Source organism: Apteryx rowi, unplaced genomic scaffold, assembly GCF_003343035.1.
Source record: "Apteryx rowi isolate R43461 unplaced genomic scaffold, aptRow1 scaffold_289, whole genome shotgun sequence".
NCBI lineage: Eukaryota > Metazoa > Chordata > Aves > Apterygiformes > Apterygidae > Apteryx > Apteryx rowi.
In genome coordinates, this window is record NW_020449296.1 from 220,767 (window position 1) to 240,061 (window position 19,295).

At 42.4% G+C, this 19,295-nt stretch overlaps 1 protein-coding gene across 1 annotated transcript in view; it reads right to left on the reverse strand.

The window, feature by feature from the left end:
• Window positions 1-19,295, reverse strand: part of UNC13B (unc-13 homolog B) — a 189,036-nt gene that overhangs the window by 26,551 nt on the left and 143,190 nt on the right. The window contains 6 exon segments of the mRNA XM_026069194.1: window positions 1,392-1,480; window positions 8,422-8,499; window positions 9,487-9,564; window positions 9,726-9,869; window positions 10,671-10,767; window positions 16,367-16,493. Of these exon segments, the coding sequence (XP_025924979.1) occupies window positions 1,392-1,480; window positions 8,422-8,499; window positions 9,487-9,564; window positions 9,726-9,869; window positions 10,671-10,767; window positions 16,367-16,493 (613 nt within the window).

Below are 19,295 nucleotides of genomic sequence, written 5' to 3' on the forward strand. Positions count from 1 at the left end.
AGCAAAGTGAGATCTGCAGTGTCAGGTGTGCACAGTGTTGTGGGAGCAGCTCTTTGCAGACCCTGCACAGAATACTGTGGATATCGGTTGTACCTCCCACTTTTACATCCTTCAGGAGAAGATCCTGCTCATACAGTAAATTGCAGCTCCGCTTTTCGTTCTCTGTTACTGTTAAGGAGCAAGTGAAGCAGCTGAGCCCTCTGACTGGTTAAATCTCTCGCTGGCACATCTCTCTAAAACACTGCCTGGTATGTGTGCTGATACTGAATAATCTCTTTAAATTATATTTGCAAATGTCAAGATTCAACCCTAATTGTCTTGTAGCAGTGACACCACGGAGACAGGTGTCAGGTAACAATACTCACCCCTAATTATGATTTCTCACTCATCCTCCATCTAATAATGAACCTTATTGTTTCAGATCAGTTACAGTTTGAATCTCTCCGTTTCTTGCTATGCCATCCATTAGTGGCAACAGGAGCTACCCACTTAGCGCTGTGTGCTGAAATCCATCTAGACACTGACAAATCCCACAGTGATTTTTGGTCATAAGTGCTGCAAATCTATAGACTGTAGGAAGCTAAGTTGGTACAATTTGCTTCGTTCCCCTCACCCATGTTTAAGTTGTACCACTCTACATGCTTGCATTAATCTTGTTATAAAGCACAACATGAAATGAATGGGGTTTATCGTGAGAAATGGTTATTTCTGAAGATCAGCTGGGAAGCCTCCATTTCTAGATTTTGCTTAATTGACATCTTTTTGCTTCACTGCAAAATTATTATAAAGTTGAGCTCATTTTTATCCTCAGGTAAATGGTATCATGTTTTGAAATAAAACTTAATTGCCAACAATTACTCCAGCAATTCTTTAAAGAGCTTCTCCCTTTGAAACACTGGAAAACACCATTCACTGCAACATTAGACCAAGTCAGTCTCAAATTCTAAACCCGTTTCCCTCTTATTCCAATATTCATTTAACAATCAGAAATCACTCAGCTGTTTCATACGTTCAGAGCAGAATGTTTAAACAAGAATGTCGCTTCATAAATGCTAAGCTGGAAACTGCTTTCAGAGCAATAAAGGAGCAGGCAATTGAGTTACTGACAAGCACTGTTTACAGAAAAAAAAATCAGTTTACGTAATTCAAACAAATTTCACAGCTGAGAGATCTCCATGTTACCTTTCTAAATAAAGCAATATAGAAAACAGACTTCTAAAAACATTTCTCACTTCTTTATGTGGTCTCAGCATTTGAAAAGCCATGAATTCATGATAAAAAGAAAAATGCAATACAGTTGACATGAGTTTCTTTTCTCTTCTTAACCTCAACAAATGAGGCTAGATGACAGAAAGGAATGCTTCACTGACTGAGAACCTACTTATACTCACCTGTTACCAAACACTGCACTCAGCTCATCCAAAACGTTGTTCAGCTTCACCTGGAGCTCTTTGAGATGGTCACTTGCTTCTGTGTCCAACTGTAGATGAAAGAAGAAAACTTAGCGTGGACCCAGAGGTCAGTCTACTGTCCTTCACAGTGTTCGTGTTCACTGCTGAGGCCGATGTTAATAGGCATGTGAACTCTCACCACTGGACTTTGCACACTATGACCCTCTCCTCCACTGCCTGCTGCTGTTACAGAAGCTGTGAGATCATCAACAGATACTTGACCAAACAGCAGTAAGAGTTTGCCCTTGCCACAGATATCCTCACAGTCCTCTTCCTGATGCTACTTCAAGTTCAGAAGGAGACTTGGCTGTTTTAGACTTGATGTTATTTACTTGTGCATTTCTCCATGCATGATCTTGAAAGATGCTATTTCACCTTCCACCCTGGTATCAGTATTCAAACTTAAGAGTGACCCAGCCACTGCTCTCAGAAGACTGCTCCCCAGCTATTTTGCAAATCTGGCCACAAGTATCACATCAGGAACTGCTGTGCACTGATCACTTTTGGAAAGCATAATCTAAGCTATGTGTACTGAGCACATGCAGCTCTCCTCTTGCAAGGATCCAGATAACTTTTGGTATACAGCTCTTCAGAGGAGACTTTATATATAAAGAAAAGAAGAAGAAAAAAAAAGAAAAAAAAAAAGTGCCCAAGCACTACATGGGCTGACATCTTGGCATGTGCTGTAAGAAGGTGCTTGCTCCATCATTCTCAGCCCAAAGCCACCTGTTTCTGCATTCATGAAGTGCTTGTATTCTGGCTGTTTTCATCCCTCCAACCTTGAAACAAAGCCACTTTCTGAGCAGGCCACCTGTGTGTATACATAACATCAAATGTTGAATGCTTTGGGATCATTTACCCTGAAAGAGTAACTTGTAGAATAGATTTGCATTTGTATGCAGGCAAGCTCCTGGTTGTAAAACAAACAAACAAAAAAACTCCAAAAATGTGTGCATTCAGCACTCACAGCTTCAGCTTTACCTCTAAGCAGACTATCTATTTACCAATGTAATCAGCCAGATACCGGCACAGTGGCTAGTAATCAGTTAGGATTTTTATGGTATATCCATGCATGAAGCTACACAGGATTCAAACATGATAGGAATTCCCACTTTTACATTCTGTGCTGAAGCCCTGCTTACGTTCTTTAGCATCTGTCAGAGAAAGCCAAGCCTTAGGGGATTTGGAATCTGATCCATTCATTTTCCTATCATCAACTGGCATGGAAAACTGACTCTGTTAGGCATTTAAAACAGCGCTAATGGAAGTCCTGGATCAGAATTTAAGAAATGGTGAAAAATATGCAGATGTTGATTACTTAAGCCTTATAACTTTAGGCACTGCTTGCTGTGATTATTTTTCTCTATTAACATGAATTTGTATTTCTATTACCTTTGTAAGTCCCTTGCTATGAAGGCAGAGGGAAGATAACAGCATGCCAATCAGCAGCCATTCTAACCAAACTTGTAGGTGACAAAACAAAGAACAACATCTGTTGGAGATGGTTTGTCTTGCCCCTACACAAGCCTTCCGTTCTCACATTAGCGTACAGCGGCAACAAGTCACAAGCTGCCTGGCTCACTATTGATAAATAGTGTAATAGAGCACTGTGAACAGTGCTCTGATATTGTCCATTTCTCATACATTTGGTGCAAGTTCTGCTCATCACTGGCACAAACATTTCAAGCAACTGCTTTTCCAGTTGAAAAAAAAGGCCAGAAGAAATTTCTGTGGGTCAACTATTCCTCTCTATTTACTTCTACTTCTTTATTAGTTACCAGATGTGTGTGTGCTGGATCTAGAGATGTTTTAGGTCAGGATCAACAACTTGTTGCCTTGGTTCATGAACTATGCAATTAATGAATCGTTTTACTGGGAAGTGACATGACTGAGAGCCTCTAAGTTTTCCCTTGCTGCTACACTTGTTGACCACAGTCTGACCTTCCAGGGGGCAGAAGAAAGTCTGACATCTGTATTGCAAGAAGGGACAGCTGGAGCAGTGCTTCATGATGGGGACAAGCTCCAGTATCCACAATGAGGAACACAAGCTCATGGCCCTCTGGGTGCAACTGGCAAGACAGCTGCCCAGATTTGACTTAGAGGTGCCTAGCCTTACCCTCGGGAAGCAAAGCCAAAGACAGCCCTGGTGATGAGCATTCTGGTTAAGTGACCATCATATTCTCTGTCATCCTGCAAAGGCTGTTTTTTTCTGAACAACTACTACTACAGAAGAAGGAGTCGAGATGATATGTTACCAATTGCTAATGCTTAGGTATTGGCTCAAAGTAAACTTTAGGGAATTATCTGAGCATGAGTTAAGTCTGTTAGGAAGGTACAGGAAGGTGTGTATTGCTGTTTCTCATACATATAAGCCGCATATCGGTTACAGTGTTCCTGTAGCACGCGGTATAGCTGTGAACTGTTCTTTGCCAATATGGTGAAGCACTGATAACAGCTCTCAAATGAAACGGTGTCTATTTTGCTGCTCAGCCAATGAATCCTAAGTATATCAGCTATCACTGATAGTAGGAAGTGCTACTTGGACTGCATGATAAATCTGGCTGGTAGAGCAAAGCAGAAAGCAATATTAGATAGCTGGGTTGCTGCCATACGTCACGTCCAGATCATCTCTATCAGAAACGAGAGCTCAGCAGGCTTACGATCTCCATTCTGTGGGTGTACAGGAGATGATTCAGAGGAAGAAAGCTAATGAAAAGTTCTTTGTGCAAAACATGGGACAGCACCCACGGCCAGGTGGCTTCTGATCTCTGAGCAAATGCTCCAATTCCAGTAGAGATAATGGTTGGTGCTTCCATAGTACCATGTTTGAGATGTTAAATGTGTGGTACAGATAACTGAGGAGCACACAAAAAAGGGAAGCCCTAACCCTATATTTAGATTTTGGGGAACAAAGCAGGGCCCTATTGATTTTCTGTAAAGACTTAGAACTTGGCACTTCAGAGAACCTGGGCCTCAAAGTCTCATCCAAACAGATACAGGGCTGGAACCTCAAGTTCCCTGCTAATCTGCATGGTGGTGTTTACAGCATGGTATTATAAATTTTTATTTTAGGTTGACCTTCTCCTGCTTCTCTCATGGATGAAATGGAATTCGTGAATTTGCTGCCATGGGCTTCCAAATTCTCCAAGAGATGTCTTTAGCTTGTCCTTCATTTCTATACACAGTGATGAGGAGTGAGCAACCAGAACTGGAAGGCTCTTCTTTAGCTAGAGAAACTCAGCTGTCTTTCTAGATGGTTGATGATGTTAACTAATTCACATCTTAAAGCCTTTGAAAACATCAGGTCTGATCTGACATAGCAGCAGCCAGAGAATTTTGTCCTGCTATCCTATTTTAGCCACATGCAAGTTACGGGACTCATCTGGCTCCAGCTTGAAGCTGCCGATTCTTGTTCTGCTATCCTCCACTAGGGCCTGGGAATGTCTCCCTGCAAAGGGAGAAACCTGGAGAGCTTAATATTGGCAACAGTGGCATGCTTCTCAAATGCTAGAGCGGCCTTACCTAGCTATGGTTCTTGGGAGGCTAATGAAAAGCAATCAGTAGATGCCACAGACCCTGTGAGAACATTCCTGTCAAGTGCTGACTGTTTTAAAGTTGTCCTGCAATTTGTTATTCAGGTAGCTAACTGAGGTTTTAAAATGTGGGCTAAATCTGGCAGAGCACTAAGTAGAGAGTTTCCTGAAGCATTAATTGTACAGCTTAGCTTAGCTTGTAACCAAAGGCATGAAAATTGTATGATGACAATCTGCTGCTACTCAGTAGCTAATTTTCTGCATTCCCCAAGCAGTGTTTGTCTCTGATACTCACCCTAGACACCTGCACTTCACAAAAAGTGCAGAAATGCTGTTTTAAACCAGGTTTCCACAGCACATCTAGACTCTAGCAGTAGGCAACGCAGTAAGGCAGCTTTTATTTTCAATGTTATGAGCTCATAACTCATGAAAAGCTGAGCAAAATAATGGGCTACAGAGGGCCATCTCTCACCAGCAAAACCAGAAAGGCTTACACTGGCCTCAAAGAGAGCGTGCAGGGCAGGCTGATGTCTGCAGGAAAACTGCAGGGGTGAGTAGAAAATGCAGGTTACATTAGGTTTAACTAGATAATGGATAAATAATTACATAAATGAGGCCAGATGCAGTCAAGTGCTAGCAATGAATATATATATCCCATTTTAGGACAGAGCAGCCCAGTTCTAAAAAGCATTTATGTACTCAGTTTCTGTCCAGCTCTCCCCCCCGACTCCACTATCCTTTATACTTTGAATGCTAAGTGTCATTCCATAAATGCATAAATTTTCAAAATTGGCTTCAGAAATATTTGAGAGAGCTTCTGAGCCACCCTGAAGCTGTTTTGACCCCATGAGATAACATAAGGCATAAAGATTCCTTGGGATCTCAAGCACAGAAACAAAAGGTTCACTCCTCACAGAGCTCTCTAAAGCCCTTGATGTCCTACCTTTCCCACCAGTACTGTTAATGGACTACATGATGTCGCACATGAAACCCAGTGATGCTGGACCAATTTTTGCCCTACTTTATGCCTTCCAAGCACAAGTTTTAAAAAGAATAAAAGAAGTGGGGGCAGAGATAAGATTCCTCACCTGGGGAAAGACAGAAGGAAGACACTATATAAAGGAGCCTAATCCCATGATATAGTACTGGGCAAACACTTCTATTCCTTGTTATGCCATTACACTGCAGGGTAACTACAGGTGAGCCATTGTCTTTTCAATTCCCTAACTGTAACTTTGTTAAAAAGAATAAATGACGTGAACTTTCTTTGGAGAGTGCTTTGGGACCTGCTGGCAAAGAGCACCAGGGAGCAGCAGTATTTAAAAGCTCTCCAGAGACTTGCAGGGCTAGCATTCTGCAGATGGACATGCATCTGTGAATTAGAAGCAAATGAAGCCATGAGTACGCAGTAATTGAAATCAGTCCCCAAGTTCTGGCTTCACACATTGTATATCTAACTTCACCATTGTTGGAACAACAGAATATTTGGTACCTAATTCTCAACAATACACACAAGAACACAAACAGGCGAACAGTTCAAGAGGGCCAGGACATATCACTATGCTATTTCATTAATTCCCCAAGGAAGCAGTTCCATTTTGGGTACAGTAGTCAGGACATTTACATTTGTGCAGGCTGCTGTGTGATGCATAGATGAACATACACCAAATCTATCACACAAACTAAGAACTGCCCTTCTTGAAGGGGAGGATAAAACTCAATAGAGATGCATTTCCAGCAGCATGTTTGCCTACATGAGTCTATTTTCAAAGCTGTTGTCTCACCAACTGATACTCACTAGCCAGGTTTAATCTCCATCAGAGAAGGGACTACTCAAACTAGGATGAGACCTCGTTTACTCTAGCAAAACAGAGGATCTGGCAGGTTTCAATTCAAGAAGCAATGTACTACATGGTCACCAAGAGGAAAACCCCTGGGGACAGCAAATAATTCAGGCACCTAGCACAACACGATTTATTTCTGGTGATCAGTGGCAGCCTAATGAAGTCAACAAGCAGAATTTGAAAAGAAAAAAAGAAATTACTTCCAAAAAACAGCATTCTGGCATGTTTACCATTTTTTTTCCTATGAGTTTTATTGCTCCCAGTCTGGGCTCCTCTCCCTTTTTCTCTTGTCCAGTTCTGCAATACAGGGGAAATACTGGCTTCATCACTTCTATTCTACCTCAGCTACCACCTGAGGAAAGTTTTAAACAGTAGAATACAGAGAAGAGGTCTAGGCTAGGAGAAGCAGCTGACAGTCCCACCAAACATTTTTTTCCCCAGTTTAACATAGCATCAGTTAGCTTGTTGGCATTTTCAATTCTAAGCATAGGGAAACCCTACATAAAGGTTAGTGCTACGCAATAATTTGACAAATTGATTCCTTAAGAGAAATCAAGTGCACATGCATTAAAACTTTATAAATCATTTCACAAACATTTCATCACAAGTCTATTTTTTCCTGAAAAAACAAGCATTTCACTACCACTGCTATTACAGCTGAGAGGATATAATTCTAGTTCTTGATGTAAATGTAAGAAGTTAGGACTGTTGAGATCGCATGTGAAAGGATAAGAGAGATCCCTCTTGCCTTATGAGACAAAACTTTTAGTAGAGATTTTGTCTCTTCATAGAATTCTGTCACTAAGCACAAGAAAGATTTGAAACAGCAATGCAGGCAAAAACTGAACTGCCCATTAGCAAAGTGAACTTTCCTCTTGGTATATAGGTCATAGCACAGATTCTACCACAACACAGCCAAAAGAAAATGCACTTAGGCTTTGAAAACAATTTTTTCCTAACAGCAGCATCAGCAGCCTTTTCTTCGTCTTCCTGAATCTTGAAAAGCAATGAAAAAGAAAAAAGTACACAGATTATATCAGAACAGAAACAGTTATTTGGGGGAGAAAAAGAACTAATTTTGTGAGAACAGCCATCTCAGAAAAAAGAAAGGAAAGATAAGAAATATATCTATGTTCATGGACACTTCTGAGTATCCAACAAAGCATGAGTACATAACTCAGCATTTGCATTTTTGCAATATGTTAGATATTGGACATTTAACACCAGAGGTACTGTCCCACATTTATATCATGTAAAATGACTTGATGTCAACAGTTCTCAGACACATCTGTCTTACTTCAGAGTCTTGAAACCACCAGCCATGCCCACAACCAGCCCACACGAACACGTTACAGATTCCTCTCTCTTTCCTCCTCCACCCTATTCTGTGCCTTGAAACATTCCCTCCTGCATCTTATGATAAATTTAGCTGAAAAATCTCCAGGCATGGCTGTCCCTTCACACTTACTATAGCACCAGGTGTCACGGGGCTCTCTTCATGACTGCAGTCTGCAAGTACCAGGATGATGCTAATAACCTAGTAACATTGCAGTAAGAATGGGTAATAACTACTCAGTCTCTTAACGCTCTTACCTCTTTACCACCCATGGCTTCAAACATCTTCTCCAACTGTACCCGCAGTTGCTGGATGTTATTCATAAGGATGCAGGGCTGAAGGGWCAAAAGCAGGAACCTGTTACTGCTCTGGATGCTAACACATATTCATCCACTGGTACAGTCTGTGCCTCAGACACCCTCCTCCAGTACCACTGCCTCCATGAGTCAAATAGGAGGTAAGGCACAGATTTCAGCACTCAAACCTAAAAAAGGAACATCCTTCTTTCTCCAGCTTGAAATGAAATGGCCAGTTCCAGAAATCCCAGATCAGGGAATTCTCAGCTGTTGTATTTTCCTCCTCACCTCTATCACATAGAATGAGCTGAGAAGAAATCAGTGCAAGACCAAGGCCCAACTCTCTCCCCCCATGCCCTCCAAAAGTCCAAGCTGTTGTTGCCTTCAGCCTCTTACTGCTGCCAGGTACTGTTGKGAGTTGTGTAAATCTCAGGTCAGAAGGGGAACTACCAGCCAGAGCTGCACTCAAAGAGATGTCTAAGGTCTGCTAGGCCAAGCCTGAGAGCAGTAATCAAGGGCAGCTTGAGCAATAGACTCCTCCTCTCCCTACTTCCATCCCCAACACAGCTGTGGGAGATACCAAAAAACAGCAGGGGACAGACCCAGGGTTCAAAAATGAAAGACCTTGTTTCATTTAATATCCTGAATTTTACTAAATTTGGGTTTAAACAGCAAGTTAATTAGATGGAGACATAAATAAAACAAGAGTGCTTCTGAGTACCAGATCTAGAGAACAACCTGTGCTCATCATCTATCACCTCTCTGATGCAGGATGCAGACAGGCAGAGTAGAAGTTAATTCCAAGGGGACCTAACAGTCTCCAAGCCCTGCAGATCACCTCCGTGGTCTAGTTTTATTTTATGGCTAAGCCAGAATTCAATCCACAAAAGTGCAGGGATGATGATAAAAACAGTACTGATCATATTTACATCATCCATGTGATCAGATGCAGCGTGCAGGGAAACTTGTTTTATCAGGACAATTACGTGATTCCTCAGGGTGGAGGAGGAATTCATCACGACTCACCAGTTTCTCCTTGGAACAGTAGGACTGGAAGCTCTTGGAGAGGATGTCAGCATACTGCATCAGCACTTTCCCAATTGTCTGTGAAGACAAGGTGTCAGTACTGTTATTTGTCCCCCATCACTGCAGGAGAACTCCAGGAAATCAAGTCAAAACCACAGACCAAATAGTATGACGTTTTGAAGGACCCTATTTTTCATCTCGCTAAGGGCAGACAAACAGCTGGATGTTGAGGATATTACCTTAGCAAATCTCCTATTGTAATGAGCAACAATGACAGGGTCTGGGCACTCCAGCTTCTTAATGATCTCAAAGCTCTGATTGAGCTGGGTGAAGACATCCACCACTGAGCAGGAGAACAGAGCATGCTCGGATGTTTGCTGGAACTAAAACAGAAGCACACAGAGTCATTCTCAGATGGAAAGGTCTGAAATACACAGCTGGCATTTCATGGGTATCTCTGTCATCTGCAGTCCTGGAGGCAGGATAACTTCACAAAAACCCAGAACTTCCTCAGAATCAGTCATAAGCTCTCCAAGAGGCCCAGAGGAGCTAAACAGCCAGTTCTGTTGGTTTTATAGGTTTATCGTCCTTCACCAGCTAGGATTTGACAAGCACTAAGGAAATGCAGTGTGATGCTGAGATCCTTAATGAAATGCATTGTTTGCCTGTCAGTTAACGAGTAAAGAAGAGAGTGAAGAGGGTTTTTTTTAAGATTTTTAACGTAGACATTAAGGGAAATGCTGACAATAGCATCACATCACAGGCTACAGCACCAACAGTCACTGAACAAACTGCAAGGTTCRTGCTCCCCATTGGAAATACTCAGCAAATCAAGATTAGTCTGTAGGTGGATTAAGGTCATATTCTCACTGCTGTGATTAAGCACATGCTAAATGCCTTATATTTCAATTACATATCTCACAAACACAAGGAGATGAGAGAGCACCAAGCCACTGGCTGAAAGATTAACAGCAGCAGAACACAAGAGGCATAAATGAATGGTTTGCACCTCACTATTAGTTTAAAACAGCTCTTTGTGACCTGTACACAAAAGTACTATGATAAACAAGTTTCCTAGTGCAAAAAGGACTGCATCATCCCTTTGTATGACAGCTGAATTTACAGTGTTATTGTTTGGTTCTGGGCAATGAATACCACAGTCCTCCTTTCAGTGACCTACATACCCCATCTTTTTTATCTCTCTCCAGAGCACCRTGCAAGAATTCCAAAGAAACATCTTCATTTTCATCCAGCCACTGCATCACAAACTGCTCAAACCACCTGGAGGAGGGACAGGAAAGACAACAAGGTACAGCATGAAATAGAGCACCCCAAATAGACCTTTCCCCAGGACATACCCGTCCCTGCAGCATCCAGCGATTGTTCAGATCATCTAAATGCCCTCAGAATAACATCTTGCCCCTCCTCTTTCCCAAACAACACTGTCAGGCCGTTGGTGCTGTTTCAGTAAGCCTCATGAAAGCTTGCTGCTGTTAGTTGCCTGAATGCTATTATCTATGTATCCAGCCAAAGTCCCCCCAAATGCTTTTACTGGTACACAAACTACCAATGAGTAGGGCCTGTACCATCACTTGGGCTGAATCAGCAGAACATGGCACGGCCCAGTCTCTGCAGACTGCTGGTTCTGTTCTATTTTTGTCCTTCTCCCCTCTATTTCCTCTTCCTTGATACCTTCCCCTTTTTCCCTTGGGTTCCTTCTTTACCTTTTCAGCATCTCGGAGCATTTTTATTCCCTTTTCCTCCCCTTTCATCCATCTGTTATACAAGAGAAGGGAGACCTCCATACCCACTGTTTGTGTGTAGAGAGAGAGACAGCATACTCCATTTGGACTCCATTTGAACCTACCATTTTGCATGTAAGAGATGCAAATGAGTATGAAGGGAGGAAAAGACACTGTTTTCCAGGGCCCTGTTGCCACTTTATCTGCAGATACAGGCACAGCTCTGGAATGCCAGAAGGGAGAATTGAGGCTAGAAGTTTTCTCTGCTTTAATGCTGTTCCCCTCTTCCCCAAGCCTTCTCCAGAACATCCTCCCATTTCTTTGGCCTGCTGATCTGACTGTGAGGGTGCTTGAGTAAGATTAACTTCTGATGATAGCACGGCTCATCCTCTAAGGCTTGCAGGAAGCTGGCCAGCCCTGAAGCAGCACTTCATTGCCTTCTTTTAAAGAAGCATAAATTCAGTTCACAAAAGAAGTGCCAGCCTGACAGCCTTGCAACATGGCCAAGTCCCTGAGACCAGCAGCCCCTAGAAGCAGGACAAGTTTTGTATTCATCCCATCTCCTCACTTGGGAGGAAAAGCTAAATGGTAGAGCAGAATATGAGAGGTTGCAGAGGAAGAAGCTATTAAAACAGCCACTGCTCTGTCTCAGGGAGATGCCTTATGTGAGGTGGTGCCAGCACAGAATAAACAGGCAAGGTGAGAAATGGCTTCAGTGAAGGGACCTTAGAGCTTGGAGAGCAGGTCATCCCTCTGTTCCCTGCTATTTGAGATAGTCACATAGCACAAATGGGAGGGGTATTGTCTATGTTTAAGCAAAAACACAGCACTTAAGCCTTTATTTAAATGTCTGTCTAGGGTTTGTTATTCAGATCTGTCGTGTGCAAGTGCCAATGTACTGCAGCTGAAGCAAATCTTAATTTTAAATATTACTAAACAGCATTCACAAATAAGGAAAAAAGTGCCCATGTGTGATTTCAGTCCATACAAAGGATTATTATATGAGCTTCACAACAGAGTACAACCTCCTCTAAACAAGCAGCTGTGTTCATACAGATTGTGCTAATTATGGGCTGAGTTTGCAAAGAACATGAAAGCATGTGCCAGACATGAGAGGGAGATCAAGAGCAAATTCACAGACAGAGCACAGTGGATAGCCTTAAATACTCTCCACGCTTTGGAATATAAAGCACATCGATGCTAATATTGGAAATTGTAACTGACACAGTGTTAAATGCCGACAGCAACCTGCCTATGCAGCACTATTCAATTTAGACAGCAACAGAGCAAAATTGTCGTAGACATATGGACTTCCCATGTTCCTGAAAAATTCCTTTCGACTGCCAGTACAAGCTCTCAGAAGTCAGCATATTTGGGAGTTCTTGTGCTTTGCAAGTTTCTCGTGCTTTCAACATTTTGTTTTTAACTACAATAGCACATTTTGAAGCTATAGCTCAATCCTTGCAAGAGAACTCAACGGTTTACAAGGAAGCAACTACAAAATCCTCCGCCTCTTTCAGAGTTCCCTGGCTGCACATTGCTGGCTGCCTCACCTATGTCATAGCTCAATGGATAGAAGGCACTACTTGCTAGAGCCAAAATTGTGGCTTCTGGCATAGAGAAAAGTAGAACTACTTCAYGATTATCATTCATCCTTAGTTATTGCACCATATCCATCCTTGGTTATTGCACCATATCCATAAGAAAGGGCCATGCAGCGTTCAGAACAGTCATTGCCCATTTTTATGGCTATCATATGTTGATATACAAAATCAACTGCATATATTTTACTGTCTCACCAGATTGCCTAAACAAAGACGGTGAGTAAAGAAAGGGACACCGTGGTTTGGGATTTTGTCATGTCCCCTCTCCCAGCCCTGCCATTAAAAAAAAAAAAAAAAAATTTATCTAGGTCCAGAAAAAGGTTTAAAATGAACCTTCAAGTGTGAAGTGAACTACTCAGGTCAGGTCAGGAAATTCCGTAACCACATTTGCAAATCCACTCTCAACTTTGCCCTTTGCCGGCTGGCAGTAAAACACAAGAGATTATAAATCATCTATAATTATTTCTAGTTCCTGGGCACATTCAGGAGCAAAATATGCTTTGAGCTATAACAAAACCCTAGAGTTATCTCAGGCCAAGTATCCCTTACAGTGTTTTACCATCAGTTTTTGGGCTGCTGAACAAGTGAGGAGGGACACTGGGGACCACAAAGGCAACATATCCAAAAAGACRTTCAAAATTATCTAGCACAAAGCCAGTAAAAATAATTTGATTCCATTAAGAAATAGATTCAGAATGTTGTTATATGGCAAATATCGCCTTCGTCCTGTCGCTTTCAATTATCGATCTAGAAGCAAGCGGGGTAATGACTCACGCACCAGCACACAAGGCAGAGGCTGGCGCTGCCGCTGCACGAACGCTCTGTGCTTGCAGGGGTCGGCACAGCCTGACTTGAGACAGCACAGCCCACGTCTCCAAACAACTTTTGTACAGAATACGCCTCAGTCCTGCCTGCAGGGAAAGGGAGCAGTGCTTTGTGATAAAATGCAAGTGTGCTGCTCTTGGTTGCACAACAGCAAGGTAGCACAAAAGGCTGTAGTTTCAGCTTGGCCACAAGCCTGGCTTCTGTGGTCTCAGGCTTGACAGGTGAATTAATCTTGCTCGTTTGCTGTGCTGATGCATGTGGGTGCCCAATGAACATCCAATGGGCCTTGGCAACTGCAGAGGCAAGAAAGCAGGCAGGATTTCCAAGAGTCAGATGAGCAGATACGATGTTCGATAAAGTGACCCAGAAGAACAAGACAGGATTTCAAAGGCAGGAATGCCTTTCCCCACCAGAGAGGAGCTAGTCCCTAGTACAGCTACAATACTAGCTGCATGACAATATCAATATTACAACAAAATATAGAACATTTCTTTATGTGTCTAAATAGAAAGGCTTTTTTGGAAACTAACACTTCACAGCTTTTAGCAGGCAGCTAAAAAGTGAAGAGGAAGTTTTAAAGATCCACTCTCAGCTATGTTTCTACTTCAGGTTCAGAAATTGCTGCTGAATTTCAGAAAATAAGGGGAGCATAAAAAAGATTCAGTTTCACTACTTTGGAGCCTTCACCTTATTCAATTGTGTCCCAAGGCTATCAGAAGAATAGTCTCTTACAGCTCCAAAAAGAAAAGAGAGTTTATGGATATCCTCTTGTCTGTCTAGTAGACAGACATCTCAGCTGTTTCCTGGACAGCAGCAATTTGGTTTTGTCTAAAGAGTTTACTGATGTGCAAACCTGATGCATGGACTCCTTTGTTTAAAGAAGCTGCAAGACTAAAAACACTGGTGACTGAGCAAAACAGACAACAGCACATTGCTGTAATTGATATCAAGGGGATATTTTGTGACAGGTGAAGACCATGRTTGAAATAAACACTACTTGTGCCTGACAATGTGGTGGTTGTACTAAAATATGAGTGAAGTAGCAAGGAAAACCAGACACTGCACAGGTACAGGAGCACTGAAGGAGCTCTACCACAAAGACAAGCAGAGCAGAACAGTCTGCAAAAAAAACCTGAGCATCGTTATCCTGATTACACAGGAGAAAAAAAATGAAACTAAGAATATCTGATTGCTTGCCTAAGTCTGCACTGACTCAGAGGCACAAAGAGATAAGCCTTCTGAGACTGTCACTCCAGCACCYTATTCACTCAGCTAATGCCTCTCTCTGACCTGATTTGTTAAGCAAGGCCCATAGCCCAAGCCGAGCAATTACACCGAGTGCCTCAGTCTTATTAACATGCAGATAACACCAGGCTCGAGGGACTGTGTACGGTGGAGGATGGGAAGAGAATTCAAAATGCCAAACTGGATAGGCAGTCCAAGCAAGAGGGGCAAGTGCAGAGCACTATATTTAGACAGCAGTGAATAATCAAATACAGGATGGGAACAATAGCTAGGTAGGACGCTGCTGAGGATGCCTGGGCACTGGCAATACCATTGCAAAAAGACTGCCATCACCCTGGCATGCAAGAACTGCAGCACTGCGCGCAAGACAATACAAGGCAAGGTCTAGATGGAACAGTCGTATTCAAGCGTGGGTGTTGCACGTCCAGACACAGACCAGCTGAAGAGAGGTGAGAAAACCTCACTCGCAAGGAAAGCTAGGAACAAATGGGAACAGGCAGAAGACTGGGAAGGGACAGGAGAACAACAGGTGACTCTCACAAAACAGGAAAAATTTGTTTTCCATGCCCAGGCTGGTAGGACAGGATATAACAAGCTCAAACTGAAGCAAGAAAGATTTGTAGGGGAAGGGGGGCCCAAACCCCCAAAGCCTGATGAAAGGGATAACACTGAAGCACAAGGAAAATAGCTGCTTGAAGGGGATAGAGAGCCACTATCACTAGAAGTCTTTAAAAAAACAGTTAGACAGACACTGGTCAGAAACAACATACCTGCTCTTACCTTAGGCAAGGTGGCAAACTCTGGTACCATATTCTTTCCAGATTGCTCAGACAAGCTTTTGTGCTCATAAACCTCCTTCAGGTGTGAAATCTACTCCCTCTCTTTTAAAGTTAAATAAAAGTTGAGAACAATTGCTAGAGCTTAAGAGGAAAAGCTTATCTGATGTTTCCAACTAAACCACCTGGTCTTATAAAAAAGTTACCTTTACTTACAAATCCTGTTATGCATATATGAGATACCATGCACATGCACACAGACATACATACAGTGTGTGTGTGTGTGTGTGTGTGTGTGTGTAAAGTTGTATCTATTAATACAAGAATGTAAGCACCTGTCTAGAGACACAGAGATTGCATACATTTGGGGCATCTACTCAGAGGGTCTCTGATGACAGGGAACATTTGCCGTTCGAGAACTGACCAAAGCCCACACTACAAGCACAGAATAGTTTAAAGACTGTTCACGCCCCTGCTAAATCTGTTGAGACCTATGGGAGACACTGTACAACAAGGGACTGAACTGTGTCAGGGACAGGGGCACAAAACACCAGAGGGGACAAACATGCATGTAAATGTAGAAAATAAGGAGTGGTGAAATAGTGTATCATGAAGGAACCACGGGAGAATCAAATGACAAAAGGAGATACAGAGTGGGGGTTTACTACAGAAGATTCGATACACTCACGCTGGATATTCAGGCACTTTTTCTTTGAAGGCAGGCAGATCACGAACATATTCATTGTACAGCCACTTCACTTTGAAGTGTAAATTCATATAGTCTGCACTTTTACACAGCCTGTGTTTCTCATGCTCTGTAAGGAAGGAAAAAAAATAGCAGTTAGGTCTGAATTTACCACTATTGCTGCAACAGACACAGGATGGTCTTACAAAGCATGTCTGCAGTATGCAATGGTTTTGAGCACAAAGCATCTATAGAAACATAAAATCTTCAATGATGCAAGATTTCAGCGGTGTGCAGGCRTTCTCTGCATTTGACAGCTGGCGCTCTGGAGTTTATTTCTGTAGTTCCAACTAATGCTTCCACTTATTAAGAGGTTTTGGTATTTCCGTTTAACATATGATGTCCAGATTTTACTCTTGCAGGAAATAAATCAAGGAGAGTGAATCTGTCCATTCTTAGCTATAAACAAAGGCAACACATACATGTTACACTACATTCCCTAAGAGACAACAGTAGAGAGAATGAAGCTCTTTAGTTTGACAGTGTCAGTCGTGAGTAAGTTGAGACAAGTTGTGAATTCTTTACATAGGTCCTCTCAAACATTTTCACTACAGCATGTTAAATCTTCCCCTGTCCAACTCTGCCTTGTGAAGGCTGGAAAGCAGCTAACATGAATTCAGCAATTACTGGAGCCACTTTGACATCAACTTGATCTGCAGCTGAATTCTCAGTGGTATAAGTAGCGTCACAAGAAAGACCTTTTCCTTCCTTGTACCCTAAAGAGAGGCAATACATAGCCAGAAATACTCCATTCCACGTCTCTAACATGGCCACAGAATGTTCCCCAGCATCACAAAGAGACTCTCTGGATTGCCACAGCATATCATTTCCACACATCTCCTGCACAGCTCATATGGCTTTTCATCACCAGCTTGACCTCAAGTAGTTATTATTATTTTACCTTACATTCTGCATATGGATTACCCTCCCAGTAACAAATGGGTTTGAAGCCAGCTTACACAGCCCAAAAGAGCTCAGATTTGCTCTTAAGCCTCACAAATCTGTCTATACTTACCCACTACTGTGCCTGTTCATCTGCTCTCTTCCTCCTCTCAACTTAGCCTAATGACTCTTTGCCTTTGCTTCACTTCCCTTTTGCCCAATTTATTCTTCCCAGCCTTCTCCTCATACTCTTCCATGCCCCTCAACACCTGCACACTTTAGTTTCCTCCATCTGCAAAAGCAACCCACTGCTCATGTCTCCAGTCTTTAACTGTTCACCCTTTCTCCACTCTTATTCAATGAATATGCCGTGCACAAGCAACACTAGGAGTCTGTCTCATTCCACCACAGATTGTCTCTCATCTCCTACCTATAACACTCAAATTACACTTGATCCAAATGACCTCTTCCAAACCTCAGAACCAGAGCTCCATATGCCCCTGCTCAGCCTATCAACAGGGTGGAGCATAATTCTTGAAAATTTTACTCCCCTCAGACTTTGTGCCCATCTCCTGCTTCTCCTGTAGCTTCTAGTCCTTGCTTCAGCCTATCCCTTAGAAGATCATCCATCTACTCTCCCCTCCATCCCACAACACAAACTCAAATGTGACTGATTTGATCTCTATTCCAGGCTATATTCTTCTCTGCAAGATGAAATCTCAGTCTCTCTCCCCTCATCTCCACATTCGCAAAGCCCAACACAACTAAAGCAAACTATTGCCATTACACCTCAAAGCCACCTCAGCTGCTGTTCCTGCTCACTGTGGTCACTACATGGCATGCTGTTGTTGAGACCTGCAACCTGACCCTCTTGCTTGACCTGAGCTTCTCCATATGTCTTTGTACCCAGGCTATGTCTGAACAATGCAGTTCCTCTCTGCATAATGCACCTGTCTCTATAATGTGACCTTTCTCATACACCTATACAGCTAAGGCGCTTGCCATACTCAGACCTACTTTACTGCAGAGACCATCTCCTTGGACCACCACTCCCTTTCCTCTCTCACAAGAAACATATGCTTCATGTCATTGTTTCCAAGGCCCTTCACAGACTATTTCCACATTACCATCTTTCAGCAGTTGACTCCCACCTCTGATCAGCCCACAAGCCCTGTTTTTAACCTACTTGTTAAGTTCTCCAAAAAGCATATTCATGCTTTCTCCCAGGCCACTGCTCATGAGCTTACAAGAAGCTCCTCCTACTGCACTGCTTTTCTTCAAACTCGTCTTTGAAAAGAGTAAGATTAAACTTTCTTTCATAATGGTAATGGAGGGCTCACAGCAGCTAGGCTTTGTGTGAACCATGATCCTAATTATCAGCTGACCAGTGCTGCGCTGCCTGTATCCATTTCTTTCTTCTGTCAGACTTCAACAGCATGAATACACTTCGTGCCAGTCTTCTTTCAGTTTGCTCACTCTAGCACCACAGTAAGCTGCTAGGCCATGACTATGGTCTTAGATATTAGGCTAAAATGTACATGATTTGGGTACAGACTTAGGAATTTTTCCAAAAGCTCGCATGAGCATAGGAAAGGAAGGGAATAAGATCTAGGATTTGTCTTTAAATTCAACTTCCTAGCTTTTGTGTGGTTATGTCATTACTAATGTAAGTCTCTAAATGCATCGCTGCTTATATGTGTAGACTGGATCTGAACGTGTAAAAAAAAAATAGAAGTCTCTCTCAACTTTGAATGACTTTGATTTAGTACTGCAGTACAAGTACCCAGTAACTGGGTAGATATATACATACGTGAACAATACACGCTACAGGTATTGATCAGCTGAACATGTGCCTTAAAAGATGTAAAATCGTCACAGCTTTTCCAAGCAGTAACCTGACAGACAAGCTTATTTTACATTATCATTGTCTAGTTTAATGTAAATGTGAATACCTGCAACTATTTCAAAACATGAAGAAACTCCCACCTCT